A 21,447-nucleotide genomic window follows, 5' to 3' on the forward strand; every position below is an offset into this window, starting at 1 on the left:
ACCACACTTCGGGGGCAATTGCATCAAGGTATGCGGCCATGAGAACTTTCCAATAAGCAAAGTTCTTGCCCTCGAAGTGAGGCGGCGAACCACCCATCTTGGCCATTGCTCTAGGCGGTGAAGCCTAATGATCCAAATGAGAACGAGGCTTTGATACCAATTGAAAGGATCGATGGACCAAGAGGGGGGGTGAATTGAGCCTTTTTCAAATTTCTAAGATAATTAAAAACAACCTTAACCTATGCAATACTAGGAAGGCACCAATTCACCAACCGGATAACTAAACTATCTATACAAGCTAAGAGAGATAAAACGAGTAGTAAAGCCTAGCAAGGTAGAGCTAAGTTATGATCTCTAAGTCAAGCACATGAATAAATTGCATGAAAGAAAATGCTTGAATAAAGAGAGTGGACAAGAGACGACCAGATTTTTTCCCATGGTATCGATGTGTTGGCACACACCCCTAATCCACGTTGTGACACTCACAAAGAGTCTTGTCACCTCCCAAGTCACCGAGACGAGGGCACTCACTAAGAGTCTCCGTTCACCATCCCGGCGTGGTGGAGATCAAGCCACGTACAATCTTCTTCTCCGGGCTCCCACAATCCTTGGCAAGCTCCGCGAGAAACACCTCGATCACCAAGATCGCCTAGGTGATGCCAATCACCAAGAGTAACAAGCTAAGGCCTTCACTTGAGCAAGAACTGATCACCAAGAACGGATGCACACAAGCTTCTCTCTACTCAAGTCCTTAATCTTGCTTCTTGATTGATTGAATGAACAAGTATGTGAAAGATGAAGCTCAAGGTGGCTCTTGACTATAGTATGAGTGTTTGGATGTTGCCTGGTATCAAGAGTAGCAAAATGACCCATTGGAGGGGTATATACAGGCAGCTCACACGAATAGAGCCGTTGGAGAAAATCTGCCAGAAAACTGCGTAGCGCCGGTTAATCCGACGTACCTCCAATAGTCAGCGTCGGTTTAACCGATGAATGTAAACTGCCCATTCTGAAAACTAGCCGTTACAACTTGGGCAGATTAACCGACGTATCATCGGTTTAACCGGTGAGTGTAGTTGTCCACTGATCAACTGAAAAACCAAGTCTCTGGACAACTGCACCGATGTTAACTCAAACCTATCGTCGGTTTAACCAGTGAGTACAACTTCTGAAATCCTTGAAAAAACCATCTCACTGGTCAATTGCACCGACGTCTCAATTCAAACAGCGTCGGTTTAACTGGTGTATAGAACTTGAATCACCCTGGAAAAACCAACTCTGGACTAATGCACCGACGTTAAATTCAAACACGACGGTTTAACCGGTGTATTGACTTGTCCAGACTCTGCTGACTTTGTTTAACCGACGTATAGAAAAATGAGAGCGTCGGTTAAACCGGTGTTAAAGACTTTTTTTGATTTTGCCTTTTCTGATTTGAGTCTTGAATGAAATCCAAATATTCTTGAGATATAAGTTGAAAGCCACTTATTTGAACTTCTAGGAACCTGAGTGACCATAGTGTGCATCCATTTTTGATTGACCATGTCCATGCTCAAGTTACTTGGCCTTAACCCCTCTTAATAGTGCGATCACTACAAAACTATAAAACCTATACTAACCTAAGTGTCCTTCTCAACCTTATGACACTTAGGACTAGAAAGATCCTTAGTCTTGACATATATAAGAGTTGAACATGAGATCGCCTTTTTTGAATAATGAAATTGAGGGGCCTCTTTTGACATATGACCAAATGAGCGATAATGATCTATTAAGCTGCACAAACTCATTAGTCACAATAATGGTTGTCATTAATCACCGAAACATACCTTGAGGGCCTAGATGCTTACAGCTGGGCCTGATAAAAATACCAATAGAATTCTACCAATCATGTTGGGATATCATTAAAGACGACATTGTGGAACTTTTTGGTGACTTTCATAAGGGGGAGCTGGCTGTGTGCAGGTTGAATTATGGTGTTATCACTCTAATCCCAAAAGTGCAGGATGCTGCTAGGATACAGCAGTTTCGACCTATCTGCCTTTTAAATTGCTTGTACAAGTGGATTATTAAAACTCTAACTTTGAGACTGGAATCCTTAGCTAACAAATTAATCCATAAGTCACAATCTACCTTTCTAAAAGGAAGAAACATCATGAATGAAGTGATGGCTCTACATGAGATTCTCCATGAAACCACGAAAAGGAGCAAAACTGGTATTGTCCTCAAACTTGACTTTGAAAACGCTTACGATAACTGGAATTTCCTGTTTGACTGCTTGAAACATTGGGGTTTCAATGATACTTGGTGTGGTTGGATTCAAGCTGTGGTCACTGGGGGCCATTTGTGTTAAATTAAACAATGCTGAGGGCCCTTATTTTGTGAGCCATAAGGGGTTGAGGCAGGGGGTGTCCCCTCTCGCCTATTCTGCTCAACTTCATGGCTGTCTGCTTGGCTAGGATGGTTAGACAGGCTCAAAAAAAAATGGGCTGTTGCGCGGCTTAGCTGACAATATCATTAATACTAGGGTGGCTATCTTACAATATGCTGATGATACTATTATTTGTCTCAAAGAAGATCTTGACATGGCCAGAGATATGAAGCTCTTGTTGTATCTATTTGAGGCAATGTCAGGCTTAAAAATTAACTTTGATAAAAGTGAAATCATCATGATCAATGGTGATGAGAGTAAACATATCCTATATGCGGATCTTTTTAATTGCCAAATTGGCATGTTCCCATCAAATATCTAGGGGTCCCCGTTGGCCCTAGTAGGCTACATGTCAAAGATTGGGTACCTTTGGTGGGAAAAAAACATGAAAAAGCTATCCACGTGGAAGGGGAGATTCTTGTCCATAGCCAGAATGGTAACCTTGATTAATTCGAGCCTGTCTAGTACTTTTATCTACTACATGTCTATGTATCTCCTGCCCAAGTCAATTACTGATACTCTTGATAAACAAAGGAGATATTTCTTGTGGCAAGGCAATGGTATGAAAAAGAAATATCATTTGGTTAGATGGGGGTCACATGGTCGGGGTATCAAAAATATTAGGAAAATGAATGTGAGTCTCCTCTGCAAATGGTGGTGGAAATTGGAAAATGAGGATGTTTATGGCAAAATATTATTAGAGCCAAATATATGGGTGGGAATCAGTTGATTGGGGGCAATCAGGCATAGAGCCGATGACTCGCCAATCTGCTCTGACCTTCTTAAAATAAGACACATTTATCAGAGAAAGCACCAAAAGTGAGGAATGGTAAATTCACTCTGTTCTGGGAGGAGCCTTGGTTAAAACACAAACCCCTTTGTATCCTGCACCCTGTGCTCTATGACCTCTATATAGATGAGTTCATTTCTGTACACCAATTTGTTTTGAAACATGCTCGGTTGCATTTCTTGAGGTGATTGCCTCCTACTCTGTTTGGTTCCTGGATCAGTCTGATAGATTAAGTATATTCTTATCCTTTTGAGAATGATGGAGACACAATGTTGTGGAAGTTGAATAAGAGCGGAGAGTTTTCTACGAAATCCGTATATGACTTGTTGACTTCTGGGGACACTGGTCATCCATTCAATCATATATGGAAGGACAAAATCCCTCACAGGATTAAAATTTTTATGTGGCTTTGTGAGAATGAGGCTATTCTTACTAAAGATAACATGATTAAAAGAAAATGAAATGGTGATCCCTCCTACTACTTCTGTTCTGCTAGTGAGAATATGGATCACCTCTTCTTTTTATGCCCTGTTGCAAAAGTAGTTTGGGGGGTGATTGCAATTGTCCTGGGAGCTAGTAATGCCCCCCCTGAGAATCTTGGGCAATATAAAATCTGGATTGAACATTGGTTACCGTGTGGCCGACCGGTTTACACAATCTTTGTGGCCACGGTTCACTGGGCCATCTAGAAACGAAGAAATGAAGCTTGCTTTGAAAAAAAAACCCACTTTGCAGCCCTACTGATATTTTGCTATATGCCTGTGCTCTTATGTCTTATTGGGCAGGTCTGTACGGAGTTGAAATGCATGGCAAGATCATGGAGGGCATGAAGATTCTCATTTCCTGCATCCATAAGATGATGGCCCAGCAGAAACGTCCCTCACCTACTCTGCTACTTGAAGGCCCTGCGAGACTCCACGAGATCGGCGATGAAGCCTTTGATGATGAAGCTTGAGAACTCCCATCCTGTGCTGGGCGCGCGTCTTTAGCTTCCTTTGTTAAGTACTTTGCTTGTTCAGTAAAGTTGAACTCTGAGGGCTATCCTAGGAATCCTAGACTTTGGGTTACCGGTAGCAGGGGCGCCGAGGTTTGAAAGTTATTCTATTGTGTTGTCTCCTCAAACTTGTACTGGTCCCTGTCTTTTACCCCCTCTCTTCTATCTGTGATGTGGATGTAATGACTTGAATTTCCGTTCGTGCAATTGAAATGAGGGTTGTCCTCGATTCAAAAAAAAAAGGATGAACAAGGAGTTAAAACCCTTCCTGTGTTGTTTCTGAAGTTTGCTCTAAGCAAAGACCACACTCCTTGTGGGCGTCAAACGAGACAGGTTTAAGGGCTGCAGAATGGCAAACCAAAATTGTGCAAAAACACAAGAAGTGAGGATGCGCTGAATGTTTTCCTCCTTGTCGCAGAGAGGGCAAATATGGTGTCTCATATATTCCCATCCACAGTTCAATTACAAACCTCATATATAACACTTGAAACTTTTGTAATTGGCTCTCTGCTAGCTTCTTTATAATGTAACTCTGTTTTATATTTTGTCGCTCACAGAAAACAGGGTATATATGACAAACGAAATGTCACTACTGATCTTCATGCTTTAGAGATCTTCTTGTCCAATATTTGTTATTTAACAGATTGATGCGGACATGCGTGCATGCACTTGATGTTAGGTGATTGATTCCGGGCAGCCAAGTACTACTGTTCAGTTCTTGCAATTGAAGCCAAAGCATTTTTTGTGCAATCTTTTTATGGGGAAAGGGTCAGCTAGACATTGACATATGCATATTTCTCTTTCCATTCAATTCCTTTACCTTTATTGAGAGCAAATTACACTGTGCACTGCACTGCCGACACACACATATAGCCCAAAATTTCGAGCTCTCGATAAAAGTCCATGAACTTACAACATATTATTGTCTTGATAATGTCAACCTAACTAATAAATATAATTTCTTGAATTAATATTGTGCATTGCATTTTTGAGTAGGTATATATTTGCGAGATACAGGAACTAGCTCCATCGTTAAATATATGACGTTTTTACGACAAACTGATTAGTTTGAAAATGAATTACTTTCCTTGTCCGAAACATCATATATTTAAGAACGGAGAGAATACTACTCATATATGTTGAATTACTAAAATGCTGCATTATTTGAAGAATAATCCATATATCTTCTTTGGCAAGACGACAGAATATGAAGCTTGACAGGGCAGCTAGCTCCTTGCTGTATGTCTGTCTCCCATGCACTGCAGGTGAGCTGCCCATCAGGATTAGTGCAAAGGTGGTTGGGCTGTGCTGATTCCACTTTAGCTACACACAAGCACATCAAGTTCGGTACGCGAGTCCCATTTACTTGTCATGCTATTCTTGTCCTACTGACGCAGGAAAGAAGGAATAAAAAGGTGACAATGATTTGTGCGATGCTCGTCTTATCTCAGAGAACTTGCTTGGGTTGCAAGCATCAGGTTTACATATATAGTTTTTAGATAAAGGAATATGAATATCCCAACCTCTATATCGAAACGATATATCCAACCATTATTACAAGTCACAGCTCAGAAGTAAATGAAAAACAGATTATAAGCATAGCCTATTACTTTATGCAGTGTGTTATTGCAATCATCAGCGTTACATATAAACACTTGTGCATTAAGTTGAAAATGCATTCTTGTTTGAGGATTTATCAAGATTCACGTTTTGAAGGCGTATGAAAGAGTTATAGATGTCAATGTTTCTGGTCTGGCAACTTGCTGTATTGATTAGTTAGTTGTTGCTTGGTTGGTATGTGTTTTGGTAGCTCTTGAAGCATCATATATGCATGCATGGGCATAAATAATATAATTAGCTTTCACCTCCATTTGATGCTTGTTGTGACGGCATCCATTCGCATGATATGCTCACTGCGTAAGCTCCAATACTGCAAATGCTGCAAACGCCATGGAGTGTACTAAATTCTAAGTGCTTTTTTCAGTACTAGTGTAGCCGACAATATTCCTGCATACTATTGTGCTAAACACTTCTGATGATGCTCACACTTTTATATTCTTGTTAAATTAAGCATGCATGTTGCAACTTATGATATCTCAGGGTTCTCTTTTTTATGTTAAAAAGCTTTTTTTTGTTCATTTTATTGCTTTTCAGTCATTGCGGTTTTGTACACCTATAACTCTTCCCATCCCTTTTAGGAAGTGACACAATTTCCGTGTGACAACTGACAACAACAGGGTCTCCAATTTGCAATAAGAATTTTTTCTGTAGAAAAAAAAGAATTTTTTTTTCCAGCAGTAGCTTGGGTTATATACATTTCCCTCTTGGTTATCTCTCTTACGATCATCAAATTATCTGATCCAATAAAAAGGGAGAAAATAGGAATGTGGGAATCTCTTAACGAAACCATTCATTGCACACGTACAAGAAAAAGGTGCCAGCATTATAGCTAACTTTCTGCTCAAGAATGATTGTCGTCTAATGTTTGGTAATCGCTGAATTAAGTGGCAAACTTAGAGAATAATAACACTTGGTGAAACAAAAGGTTTGGCAGGACAAATTTCCAAATTAAGGAATGAATGTCTGTGCGTGTTTTTTGCAAAATTGCTGACAAGTTCATAGGTCCAATACAGACTATGCATAAAGATTTTAAGTAATTTTCTGACACATGGATGGGGATGATATGGTCCCAAGCAAGAGTTCCATTATCTAGATGCGGGTCCAAAATTATTACTTTATCCACTCTAATTTCCATAGTCATTCCACAGAGTTTAAGCCCGGACGACTGTCAACGAGATCGGTCAGGGTGAACCGGCCGTCTCAAGCTTGCCGCTCCAACCATGAGTGGACTCAAGACCTGGCAACCCTGGGCACCTGCCCAGGCTGCGGCGCCGCTGTTACAAATACAAACGACGTGCTCAAACTTGACTTGCTGTGTTCATAAGGAATTTGTATCGGACATCGACCAGGCTCTACTCTATCAATGGGTCCGCCACTGTCTCCAACTCAACTGGACTTCAGTCTTGCTCGATTTTTTTAACATGAGAAGTAGGGCTGAATTTAACCTAGATTGCTCAAATTTGACTTATAGATGCTGTTAAAATAAATTTTTGCAAGATTTGATCATTAAGTATCCTTTTGGTTTGAACATATAACTTTTTTTTTATGCCAGTGCCGACAGTTTGATCCAACTATGTCTTAAGGTTATTAATTTCTGATGATCGGATTACTTGCCGCTGAATTAGAACAAAAGAATTGTGTTGTGCGTGTCACAACCCACAAAGGTCGTACAGATTAGGTTAACTACTACTCTGAACATTTCGTACGAAAGATACTTGTGAAAACGAGTTCCAGTACTAAAAAATGTGACGCTTATGTCACTTTTCGTCTCAGCAAACATTGTTTTCAGCAAGACCAGCATGGAGACACTGCCAACCTTGAAATGTAAGGAACATAACGAAAATGAGCACAAGTGCACAACGCACAGGTAGGTTGTCAACTTCACGTGCAACAAGACCATTCCGTTAGCATTTCCATTCATGCAAAGTCTATTCCAAGCAATCTGAAACCGAATCTTCTTTTGCACAATCTGAAATCTGTTCTTTTTCTCGCATTCCCGTAACTTTTTTTTTTGAAACTTCTCGCATCCCCGTAACTTTGATGTACGTAGTAAGGCTAACTAAGGGACGATTGATGTATTTTATTATAAATATATACTCTTATATAGTGAACAGATGTAAAGAAGCCAAATAGTTAACAAAGTAAGCCTTATATATGTCACAAATCCCTGGTCCACATGCAGAACATGATATGCTTATGCACTTGATTTCAAAGGATTTAAATGGAACCATATGTGGACTTTAAGACTAAAATGTAACTCTATAAACTTAACCACATTGTAGTTCAGAATAATAAGTTCACACAATCTTTAAAGATCTGTTTCATTTGAAAGATAAAGCTAAGCCTATATATGCAATTAACTGCCAGGAAACTTGTGCCTAAATGCTGCGTGTAGAGAGATGGATTTGGGTAAACACCACACACCCCATCACGGGGGGTGACCTCATATATATATATACATATATATATACATATATATATACATATACATATATATAGCCGGAGTGGCTTGGAATACAAGCAATACATGTATGTATGGAAACTATACAGGCTAGGCTATACATATCTAATACCCGCCCGCAGTCGCAGCGGGAGGATCTCGGACGCAAAGACTGGACCTAAAATCAGTGAACAACTATACAGGAAGGCCCTTAGTCATAATGTCCGTGAACTGATGTGACGATGGCACATGAAGTACCCAAACTTGGCCCAAAGCTACCTTCTCCCGAACGAAGTGGATGTCAATCTCGATATGCTTCGTGCGACGATGATGAACAGGGTTCGCTGTCATGTAGACAGCACTGACATTGTCACAATAGACAACTGTCGCTAAAGGAATCGGGACATGAAGTTCCTGGAGAAGCTGCCGCAGCCAACAACACTCGGCAACCACATGAACAACGGCGCGATACTCTGCTTCTGCGCTGGAACGGGAGACTGTGGTCTGACGCTTGGAGTTCCAAGAAATCAGATTGTCGCCGAGGAAGACACAGTAGCCGGAGGTGGAACGCCGACTGTCAGGGCAGCCTGCCCAATCCGCGTCTGAGTAAGCGGTGAGCGTCCGTGCTGAGCCAGTGCCGATGTGGAGTCCAGAGGAAAGGGTGCCCTTCACGTAGCGAAGAATCCGCTTGATCAACGCGAAGTGGGGCTCGCAAGGATCGTGCATGAAGAGGCACACCTGCTGAACTGCATACGCCAGGTCGGGTCGAGTCAGTGTGAGGTACTGAAGAGCGCCAGCGAGACTTCGGTACTCAGACTGATCAGCAACAGGGGCGCCATCCATCGCGGAGAGCTTGGCCCGAGTGTCAATAGGTGTCGCTGTAGGGTGACACTCGGCCATGCCGGCACGGCGAAGGAGATCCACAGCGTACTTGCGCTGAGACAGGAACAACCCGTCTGAGGAGCGCGTGATGGAGATGCCGAGGAAGTGGTGCAGGTCCCCGAGATCCGTCATGGCAAACTCAGAGTGAAGACGCTCGGTGATGCGCTGAAGCAGAGCTAAAGACGACGCCGTGAGGATGATGTCGTCGACGTAGAGTAGCAGGTAGGCGACACTCGTGCCCTCTTTGAAGACAAAGAGGGAGGTGTCAGACGTAGAGGTGATGAATCCAAGCTGGTGAAGGTACGTGGCAAACTGCTGGTACCACGCCCGGGGAGCCTGCTTCAGACCATAGAGAGATTTCTGTAACAAACAGACATGGTCAGGAGCAGCAGGGTCGACGAAGCCAGGCGGCTGCTGGCAATAGACAGTCTCCTCGAGGTGGCCGTGAAGAAAGGTGTTCTTCACGTCCAACTGATGAATCGCTTAGGCGCAGGAGACTGCTATGCTGAGGACGGTGCGGATGGTGGCCGGCTTGACGACGGGGCTGAACGTCTCGTCGTAGTCGATGCCGTGTCACTGGGAGAAGTCGTGGACCACCCAACGGGCTTTGTGACGGGCAAGGGTACCGTCGGAGTGGTACTTGTGCTTGAAGATCCACTTGCCCGTCACCACGTTAGCACCAGGAGGAAGAGGAACAAGTCGCCAAGTGCCGTTGTCGATGAGCGCCTGGTACTCCTCCGCCATGGCAGCATGCCTGTTGGGATCAGCCAACCCACTGCGATAGTTCGCCGGCAGTGGGGAGATGACGGAGGTCGTCGCAGACAAGTTCAGCCGATCAACCTGACGAAGCGATCCGGTCTGTGATCAAGTCACAGGCTGAGAAGGGGCGGGCGCCGGCGTCGGCACCTGTGCTGGTGCAGGGGGCGCTGGTGCTGGCGGCGCCGCAGGACCTGCAAAACCTGTAGCAGCAGTAGTAGCAGCAAGCCGCGGACGACGACTGTACACAAGTTGTATGTTGTTGTGTATCGGCGACAGTGCGACATCTATAGCAGTGAGTGGTGGCCCAGCAATAGCAGTCGGGCCGCTGGGCGGTTCATCTGACCCGCCCGGAGACCCGCCCGGAGGTGAAGACGCCACGGCTGGTGTGCTGTTTGGCGAGGCCGAGGGGTTGAACAGCACTGGGCCGCGTAAGAGGATGGCGGGATCCTCAGGCGGCTCCTCATCAGGAAGCCGGGGCGACGAGCGCGGTCGCTCAACGTCAACAAGCGACGGAGCTTCCGCGGGGAGGTGAGCCGCTGCAGCAGTGCAAGGCACCGGCGCGGCACGTCCAGCAAGCAGAAAGTCGATGCTAGAGGGGGAGAACGGGGTGTGCATGGCGAAGGGGAAACATGTCTCATCGAAGACTACATGACGAGAGATGATAATTCACCGAGTCGAGAGATCAAGGCAACGATAGCCTTTGTGTGAAGACGGGTAACCGAGAAAGACACAAGCTGTGGAGCGGGGAGCCAGCTTGTTAGGAGCATGGCAGAGAGGTTGGGGTAGCATAGGCAACCAAAAACGCGAAGATGCGCATAGTCAGGGGCCTTATGGTACAATAGCTCATAGGGGGTAGAATTTTGTGTCGAGGTGCAGGGTCTCCTATTAAGGAGGTAGGTAGCAGTGGCAAGAGCCTCCACCCAGTATGGGGAAGGCATGTGCGCATGGATGAGTAGGGTGCGGCTGATGTTGTTCAGGGTGCGCAGCATGCGTTTGGCTTTCCCGTTTTGGGGAGAGGTATAGGGGCAAGATAACCGTAGGTGAATACCTAGTGAGGAGAACAGAGAAGTCAGACTATTGTTGACAAACTCTGTACCGTTATCAGCCTGGAAACTCTTGATGGGAAGACCGAACTGAGTTTGGACAAAGGCGCAAAAACTGGTAACGTGAGAGAGAACGTCCGACTTGCGAGCAAGGGGAAACATCCAGCAGTAATGAGTGTAATCATCTAAGATAACCAGATAGTAACGATAACCAAATATGCTTGCGACAGGGGAGGTCCAAACGTCACAATGAACAAGCTCAAAAGCAACACTACTCCGTGAACTAGAGTTGGAAAAAGGGAGACGCACATGTTTACCCAACTGACATGAATGGCAAAGCGTATGAGCTGGTTTATTACAACTTATAGATGAATTATTCCGAAGAATGTCTAGAGTCACGGAGCTTGGATGACCGAGACGATGATGCCAAGTGGTGGGCGTGACGGCGAGGCTGGCGTGTGGAGCAGTGGAGGTGGCGGCTGCTGGGAGAGTGTAGAGGTCGCCGTCACTATTGCAGGGAAGCATCTCGCGTCTGGTCTAGATATCCTTAACAGAGAAACCAAGAGCGTCAAATTCTATGGAACAATTGTTATCACGGGTAAACTGTCTAACAGAGAGCAGGTTACGGATGAGTGATGGAACAACTAGAACATTATTGAGGGTAAATTTGGACGCACTGGTGGGTAGGATGGAATTGCCACAACACGTAACTGGGATGGAGGAACCATTGCCTACGGTTATGAAGGAGTGAGAGGGGGGTAGGCGGGAGAGGAGTATACCATCCATCGCCAACATGTGACTGGAGGCGCCAGAGTCCATGACCCAGCCAGGCTGTTGAAGCGCCATCTGATTCAACACAGCAATCAGGCCGGCCTGATCCCAAGATTGGGCCGGGGGTGACACCTGCAGGGGAGCAAAGGCCGTGTGCGCCTGGGGTGATGGGCCGGCCAGCCTAGGAGCCGAGCCACGCTAGCCACCCGCGGCCTGCTGTTGGAATGCAGTCCAGCCCGGGTTGAAGCAAAACCAGGGCCCAGTAGGTCGCTGTCCCATGGGCTGAGGGGTGCCGCCGGCCTGAGTGGCCTAGCCGGCCTGCTGGCGCCCCTGCCCTTGCCACGCTTGCCGCCGCTGCCGCCGTTTCCACCGCCGCCTTTGTCCAAACTCAGTTGGTGGAGGCGAGGAGGGCGGTGCTGGCGGCCACCGAATCGGAGTTCTTCAGGCGCAGCTCCTTGAGGACGAGGATGTCGCGGTCCTGAGCGAAGGTGGGGAGGACGGTGGAGTTGGCTATGTCGTCGGCGGTGTTGGTGAAGCGATCGTTGAGGCCGTGCAGGAGGTTGAGGACGAGTTGAGAGTCCGAGACGCCATGCCCGATGTCGCGCAGGGAGTCGGCCATCTTCTTCATCTTCTGGCAGAACTCAGAGATCGGAGTATCGCCTTGATGCATGGAGTGGAACGCGTGGCTGAGCAGGAGGGCGCGCGGCTCCTTGTTGGCGCGGAAGAGGCCCTCGATGGCGACCCACAGTTCATGGGCGGTCTGGTCGTCGCCGTCCATGACGAGGTCGAGGACGGATTCGTCGACGGAGCCGAAGATCTAGGTACGGATGCAGCAGTAGGCTTGATCCCATTGGGGATCGGTGCGGCAGGTAGGGAGCGTGCCATCAATGTGCGGCTTGAGACCGAACTTGCCGCACATGGATTTGAAGAAGGACGCCCATTTGGAGTAGTTGGAGTTCTTCAACTCCAACGTGATGGGGACGTGCGACTTCACAGAGACCGTCGCGTAGGGGTGGACGACGATCGGAGGTGGTGCAGGGGCGTGGCCGATTGGCCGTCATTGGAAGCGGCCATGGTGCCTCCTCCGGCGGCGGGCAGGGTGCCCTGGCCGAGAGCCGGCATGGATGGCATGGAGTCGGAGGAAGACACTGTCGACATGGGGAAGGAGAGGGGGGCGACGGCTAGGGCACACAGAGGCGGCGGCGGCCTAGGCTGTCGCAGGGTGGACGCGCCGCGAGGGAGTCGCGGTGCGGGAGGGCAGCGGAAGGAAGGCCAGGATCAGATTGATCCTAGGCAATTGATACCATGTAGAGAGATGGATTTGGGTAAACACCACACACCCCATCAAGGGGGGGTGACCTCATATATATATATAGCCGGAGTGGCTTGGAATACAAGCAATACATGTATGTATGGAAACTATACACGCTAGGCTATACATATTTAATACTGCGAAGGAATAGCACATGTAAAATGTGAATATGCCAAAAAAGATAAGCCATAACAATCATGCAAAGAGAAAGAGTCTGTTGGCCTGGCAGTGTTAAGGTTGTTATTACAAGTGCCAAGATGAAGCAGCTATAGCTTACATAGCTTGCACCAAAGCAAGCTATGAGACCATGACCACTGCAGCTAGGAAGCTTCATGCATCATGCTTATTCATGCCTCACGCTCACACACGTCACCATGCCGTCGACTACAATCTTGACCATAACGAAACTTTACGAAATGAGATGTGACACTACACTGGTCGACTTTCATTTTTCGGTAAATATTATGCAACTGGTTTGTTCTATTCGTCAATAAATATTTGGATTCCAATGAGTAGTGCATTTTTTTGTGAGATTAGTACAAGTTATATTTATTTGTAGTAGTGTTTTTATCTTTCTGAATTTAGGTCGATGTTTATCTAATTAATAGATAAAAACATCGTGGCTTGCGACTAATTAAAAAGCTCATGTGAAAAACGGACAGTCCTTGATGGGGATTGATGCTTAGTTTCATAAAATAGTTGGAAAAAAGAATTTGTATATCTAGTGGTTTCATCGGACATCGATCACATTGCACACAACTTATTTTTTCAAACCTTGAGACAGAAGGAAAATAACAGAAATGAGAATGACATCAAAGTAGATTCTGATTTGATGGGCAAGAACGTTCTGTTAGCCTTTCCATTCATCCCATAAATGCCAAGCATGAAGCAACTACTTGAAATCTAGAAGACTAGAATCTTATGCTTGTCATGCAAAGAATAACAAGATCGAGGGGACTTCTAGAGAGAACCATGCATATACAATGTCCCAACATAATTTGAGGTTTCAAATGAGCCTGAAAATTAACGGTTTTCTTTATTAATTTAGATCTGAAACATGAATTAACCTCGAATTGGACCCACTAATTTTCAACCAGATTTGAGTTTCATACTGCAAGTTCAGGGGCATGTACTTCTTACAAATCTCAACCAACTTTCTTCCACTAATAGGCTGGTTGCTGGTTTAAGATAAAGGCCAAGCTACTGACACATCAGCGCAGGCTTGACTTATTCCTTCAATTCTCACTATGGTAAAAAAAAATGAAAATAAAACACGCTCTGATCAACATGATAGGTATGGTTCAAGGACGCAACTCACAATGCCACAGGCTCTAGACTTTAGATGTCGATTTGGAATGAAACCTATCTAGGTTGATGTTCAAGGACCAAATTTAGTAGCTCTAAAATAAGGTTTTAGGTTTGTAACACCGAGCAACATTCAAAACCTGGCATTTTCTTACATAAATATATATTAGAGCCAGCCAGCTAGCTAGCTATTCTTCTGTCACAAAGGCTAAGCTAGATTCAATGCGCGATTAATTGCCAGTAATGCTTGCACACTGTGCCCATGCAGATGGTAAACAAAAACATAGCATGAGTGTATGCCAAAAAGATGGGCTGTAACAATCATGCGAACAGGATCGCCGGTCTGTTGCGCTTGCAACGTTGAGGTTGTTGCAGGTCTCAAGCTGAAGGAGCTTGCTCCCCCAGTCCATGACCCTGCAGGAGTGCAGGAAGCTTCAGGCTTTCATGCCTCACGCCCACTCAAGAAGCCTAACTAATTTCAAAACCAAACTTAAGAGAGTGATTGATCGCGACCAAGGAGACTGTACTGTGCGTGCTTCCGTTAGCTACGCTGTCGGCACATCGTGAGATTTCCTAATTCCAAGACGGGGGGGGGGGGGGGGGGGGGGGCATATATTCATTCACGTCTGGAAGTTTCAGTCACACCTCAAAGTTTGTTAGCCTGGTTCCCTTGGCCTTGATAGCTGCGTCTCATCAGACGGTTGGTAGCAAATGAACAAGGCGTGACACGGTGGTGGTGATAATCTTTTGATTTGGAGACCTAAAAGTGAACTTGATTTGGAGAGCATCTTGAAAGGGGGAAGGATGTCTGGTGAAGTGGCACGGCACGGATGAAAGCTACCAATCCCAGTGTGCATCACTTGGCTCTTATCTAGCAAGCTAGCTAGATAGGGGGCGTGCTATATAGTACACGGCTTTGCACGGCCGGATGCATAGCCGCTGTGCCATCTATAGCTCTATAAATTGGTGAAACTATTGGTCACCCCATATCAAGTGATCATTCGCACTTGCAACCTTGCATTGCATTACTAGTAGAGAGAGATGGCCAGAGAAATGGAGAAGGCAAGGAAGGCCACTACTTCCCCTAAGGTTAGGGAACAAGAAACATATATCTTGCATTGTGTGCATGATGCATGCTTGCTTCAATTCAGAGATAGATAAGTTGCATATATGCATGCCATGCTTGTTATTGTTCCTCTGTAACCCAGCCAAGCGGCAAGCCCCACAATCAGCCAATAAGATCATTCCACTGCAACAGCTGGCCTTTAGGCAATTACAAATCTTTCTTTACAGTAGTTTCAGAAAGGTTTTACTACCCTTACCAGGATGCATGTGGCGATCTTATGGCTAAGAAAGGATTGCATCAAGCTCCTTTTTATGCTGTATGATGAAAGCCAAGTTAGTCAACAAAGAAATGTTATCCGAATTTTGAGTCACCTACGTGTTCAAAACATGCTGCTCCATGCATATATTTGTTAGTTTAAACAGAACCAGGCATGATCACGTGAGTAGAAGAGTGACGTGTCTATGCCTTGTTGCTTGGTCGTCCTTTAAGTTACGTGTCTTTTGTCATCTTATATAGGGAGTATACGTCAGTCACTTTCAAGTTAGTTAAAGCAAGGCTTGATGATAAAGGAGTAAAACTTTTGTTTCATTTAAACTGTCATTTTCTTTTTAGATTATGGAAAAATTTCCGGCCTTGATCATCCACATGTGAATGACTACAGCCAAAGCTGTCATTTTCTTAGCCTTTATAATTTCATTGTCCATCTTTTGCTCAATGCAAGGCGAACACTGAGCTCATTGCATACCTCTAGCAGACTTTTGCTATCATTAAATAGAAATAATGAAAAACGACTTCTTACCAGTAGCTCTATTTTATCATCATTTGGATTGCTCATCTGAGCTTGGCTTTATTTTCTTCCCCCTTTTTTACTCAGATCTCAACGATGAATGCTGGTCCAAAGAGCCCAGTAAGGAATGGAGGAGGTAATTCTCCGCCTCATAAGAAGAACACCTCTGAGGTATGAACTAATTATTAACACATAAATATTTTCAGGCTTATCTGACTACTTATGCTAACACTATGCTCTCGGAAAATATAAGGAGGATTTGTATTTGGATATCAGAAGCTCCCAAAGCAGTATCACCCTACAAACTGAATGAAGGGTGTTCAGGAGTTTGATGTTTCGACAATACAATAATGCTTTATTCTTTTTTTCATAAAAATCTTCTACTTATCTCAATATTTCCACCAATATATAAACTTTACAAAGATTTTATTGAAAGGTATTTTCCTAATTAAAAACATATAAACCACATGATTTTACATTCCCAGTTTGTTTCCAATGCGAGTTATTATTTATATATTATTCAGCTAATTCTGAGAACCTGTCAATTCTTACATATCATTTTTTTCAACCATTGTAAAAATTCTCTAAAATGTAAGCTCATAATATACACTCGTCACAATTTTGAAATAACTTCTCTAAAGAAATATAATTTATTAGGTTCCCTGTGAAAACGACTACTCGAGAGACCATGGGGTGATTCTTTTCAAGTGTTCTAACTACTTCTGTACCCACATATAGTCAAAACTGGGTAGGAATGGATTCCAATATAATATTATTGGTGGGATATCATGCTTTTAGTTTAGTTATGGTCCTTTTCAATGTAATGGTCCACATAATATATGGTTAATTAATTTCAGGAGGAATATCCACGTCATTATGATATGATTCTTTTCCTACGAAAAACTAATATAGTCCAATATGAGAGATCGTACGTATCTGCTCCTAGATGCGTACAGGTCGCATGATGCAGTTACAATATTGGCCATATATATTGAGCTAAGCCTCATATTTTTAATTTAATTTATTGTGCATTGGTATTCATACGACCATACATTTGTATAGCCACGAGGACGGAAAAATGAGCAGCAAATCGTTCGGAAAGGAGGTCAAGACCATGATGAGGGCAAACGCCGATCTCCAACTTCACAAACCTCGCCCAAGGTTCACAGAAAGTTAATTATAGTTTTTAAAGTACAATCAGTTTTCATTATAAAAAATGTACAGTACTTTAAAGAATTTTGTGTTGTAATAATAACAGAGATCACCAAGACTCGATCAACCCCTGAGCTACTGTAGGCTTCATACTGAGGAGAGAGCAATAAGGCGAGCCGGTTACAATTATCAGGTTATACACATAAAAATTGATTATATATATATACATATACTTCTCCAAGTAAAGATAAAGAAACTAACAATTGAGGAGGGATTTTTGTGCATGTACGTGTTGTTTCCAGGTTGCGAGCAAGATAAATACACAGCAAATCATTCGGAGATTTGAAGAGAAGTTAGCACAGGTACTGATATATAAGTTACTTAAATTAAATTAAATCAGCCATTCCTACATACACCCAAAATTTTTCTTCATAAATTTTTGTGACTACCACCAAAATTATTACATCTGTAACATTTTGTGAACACAAAATCGCGATATGGATGCAGTTGATGGAGGAGCGCGAAATAAAGCTGATGAGGAAGGAGATGGTTCCTAAGGCCCAGCTCATGCCAGCGTTTGACAAACCATTCCACCCACAAAGGCAATTATTATATGAGCACATATCATGAACTAGCATATTATTTAGCTTGTTAGACGCAAGAGATCAATAATTAGTTCATCAAATCTTCATTAGTCAGTAGCTGATCGGATTAGGAGAAAGAGGAAAGTACAAAGGCAATTAATCATCATAGTACGTGAGTACTATGATGATTATTAAAAAACTAAAGGGTACAGTATTAGTGCCACAAATAATTAATTAGATTTCTGAGGACAAGATAAAAAGTTGGAAATAGGGGACCCGGGAAGAAACAAAAAACTCTCTTTTGGATGGTAGTTGTTCTATGTATGTAGGCACAAATTAAAGAGTGGTCGATTCAGTGCCATTAATTTGAAGGAAAAGTGCTCTAGCTAGCCAGGACAAATATGAGTTTTGGAGAGCAGGATAGGGCAACATGGGTTGGTTTTACTTTCAAAAACCAAAAGAGACGCTTTTATCCAAAATTATTATAGCGTTGTAAAAAAAATATACAAGTACCGGTTTCGATAAACATTCCAACAACGAAAACTTATATATCGGCAATATATATTTATTACCGTGTTGATTTCTGAAGAAACAAGTTAACTTTTTATTTGAATTATTAATTTATTCCCATGTAATTAAATTTGTGTATGTAACGACATGCTGCATGCGCAGGTCTACTAGGCCGCTGACAGTCCCAAAGGAGCCGAGCTTCCTGAAGCTGAAATGCTGCATCGGCGGAGAGTTCCATCGCCATTTTTGCTTCAACGGGTCATCAGCCAAGGCCATCAAGTAGAGTAGTAGTCCATCTGCATGCGCCTACAACCACAAGATTGATCAAGTATTTTTGCCGTTGCACAATGAACATACATACGTTTTCCAATCGACATACATGCATATATACGACAGAACTGGTTGCTGATCGATGTAAATTTCCCCGGCCTTAGTAGCTTGCCCCTTTAACTTTTTCTCCCCTTTATCTTTTGTATATTTCCTGTCATCTTTTTTCTTTTCTTTTCTTTTCTTTTCTTTTCTTCCTCCTCTTCTTCTTTTATTTTGTCCTCCTCGATGTGATCCACACTGAAAGCTAGGTAGGAACGAAACCATGCATGCAAAAGGGGCCATCCGAGATGATCCGGACGATGCCCTGCATGCGCCATGTACGCCCTGTCGATCTGATGGCAGTAATAAAGCAAGGTTGCATACAGAGTGCCATGATATAGATGAGCCTTGTTGTTTTAGTTTGCTTTCTGCTAGCACTATTGTGCGTGCACGCATGCTACGACATGAGAAGCTTTGTGCACACATGGACGTCACTTTCATGGGGGAAGTTTGCCCTCGGATCTGAAACAGCTAGCTAGGTAGGTAGCTGATGAAGAAGGAAGCACGCCGCATGGCATATGCATAGTTTCCGGACCGGAATGATGGCGGCCCGACGACACGCGCCGCCGGAGATGAAGAGGAAGAAGAAGCTTGACATCGATCGATGACAAGGGTGACGCATCATGCTCAGGGAGCATGTCCATGGATGCAGCTTCAGACAATGCATGATTCCTGGGTTCAGAAACAATGGATGGGTTTTTACACCTGATGAGCCTGGGTGAAGTGCATGCGTGCAGTGTGTCATTTAGGCAGCAGGCAGGGCAAGCTAGGTACGGTTGCAAGCCACGCTGCAGGACGTGGTCGATTGTGCATGCGATGCGAGCAGCGTTGATTGAGTTCGATCATGTGATCCAAGGAAAGGACTAGCTAGCTAGTGCCGGCGCGGCGGCGTGGCATGGATGATTGCGTATGCGCGCCACATCCCTTTCAGGGTAAAAGATTATGATTCCAAATGTATGCGCCGGATGAAACATGCCGAAAACGACAGCCTGTCTCCGCCCCTGACGACAGGAGACGCAAATAAAGCTTACTACTGTGCCTATCTACTGCTATGCACAAGATCGACCTTTTCTTTTGGGACAACAATAAAGGCATGAATAAGACCAGCTTTGATGACATTGATTGTTGCCGTTCCCTCCCTACGTACGGGCAATGTCGATATCTCGTCACACCCATGTGCTAGGTGGAGTTTTATGTGAAAAGACTTGCTAAGCAACAGATAATTTGGACATCAAGTTTCTAAACAGACGAGAGCTGTAAAGGATTGGTGCTGCGTAATGACTTTGTAAGGTTGAAATGCGAACGAAGAAGATCGAAACTTAGTCTTCTAGCTTTCGTTGTTTATTTTATAGCTTAGTTTTCTCTCTTGTTTTCTATTGAGCACCTCATTTGAGATTTAGAGTCTAAGTACTCGTATAACTTTTGACCGTGTATATCCACTTGCGGATATAGAGTCCGGTTTAACCCCTTATATATCTAAAAAAAAGAAGAAGAAATAATAATGCTCATCAACTTCCCACCCTCTCCTCGGGCTTTCCTTGGTCACAGAAAAACTTCTTGGAAGGAAAGAAGGCTTACCTGTGGACCATTGATGGGCCTGGCCCGCTAGGTCGGCCCGTGAAGGAGCCCAATTAGAAAAGGATCCTTGGCTTGTATCCTAGTTACCTATACCACCGTCACCATCCCTCTCTGACTCTCTCCGTCATCACCATTCGTCTACAACCAATGGTACCTGCATGCCTATAGGCGGCTAGGCCTACTAGTTACCACCACATGGAAGGGATTTTGTGCGTGCATTGCATAGAAGATATTGATGATGTGGATGCATGTGCATGTTGCAACTAACGAGAGCTCCGCATACAAATGATGAGCTGCTGTCGGATCGGAGTGCCCAAACACAGCTGCCCTCGCTCACTGCATGCCGTCTAGTCCCCATCAGCTGCCAGCCGCAATTTCTTTAGTTTGCCCTTGAATCTAGCTTCCTCCTAGCTAGCTAAAGCTCTCATTCTGTCTTCATGGATGAATCTGCATACGCAGCTTGCGAGAGCTATATGGGATCCGGCATGTCAACTCAGCAAAAGTGAACTTATATTTTCAGGTGTGGTTCATAGGAGTCAAATGTTCTGCTAAAACTTTTGTACTGCATGCTGAGAATGGCTGATAACTATTTTATTGCACATCTAAATAGAGTTTTAAAAAAAGTTTTTAGATGTGCTTGAGCATTTAGTTTCTACAAAGCCTAATTCAACACCCCCACCACCACACCACACACACACACACACACACACACACTAGGGAGTTTCGGTCCTTCAACTCATCAATCTATAATGCAAGAGTAATGTATGTGTATAATCCTGATTTTTAGCATCATTTCAAATCTACTAAAAGGTTAAACTTTTTTTTTATTTTCCAATAAAGCTGAAGCTACTTCCTTTTGTTTAAATAGTTTAGAAATAATAAAAAAATAATTTCAGATTTTAAATTTGCATAAAATTCAATGAGTGTTCCATTTGTTTGTTCCTAAACTGAACCTTCAAAACCCACTTCAAATTACTAAAAATCCTTCAAATAATTGCAAAATCCCATTTTGCACTCATCGGAGCCCTGAAGCCCAGCCCCACCATGTCCTTTCCTT

The 21,447-nt window shown here is 43.9% G+C and overlaps 1 protein-coding gene across 1 annotated transcript; it reads left to right on the forward strand.

Moving 5' to 3' along the window:
- Nucleotides 1-15,245: 15,245 nt before the first annotated feature.
- LOC120675308 (protein TPX2-like) lies at nt 15,246-19,151 on the forward strand. The gene is made up of 7 exons (XM_039956474.1): nt 15,246-15,433; nt 16,285-16,368; nt 17,260-17,358; nt 17,456-17,542; nt 17,652-17,711; nt 17,857-17,951; nt 18,606-19,151. The coding sequence occupies exons 1-7, from the start codon at nt 15,386-15,388 to the stop codon at nt 18,724-18,726; spliced, it is 594 nt and encodes a 197-aa protein (XP_039812408.1). The 5' UTR covers nt 15,246-15,385; the 3' UTR covers nt 18,727-19,151.
- Nucleotides 19,152-21,447: the final 2,296 nt, after the last annotated feature.

This window comes from Panicum virgatum, chromosome 2K (genome assembly GCF_016808335.1).
Source record: "Panicum virgatum strain AP13 chromosome 2K, P.virgatum_v5, whole genome shotgun sequence".
Classification (NCBI taxonomy): Eukaryota; Viridiplantae; Streptophyta; class Magnoliopsida; order Poales; family Poaceae; genus Panicum; species Panicum virgatum.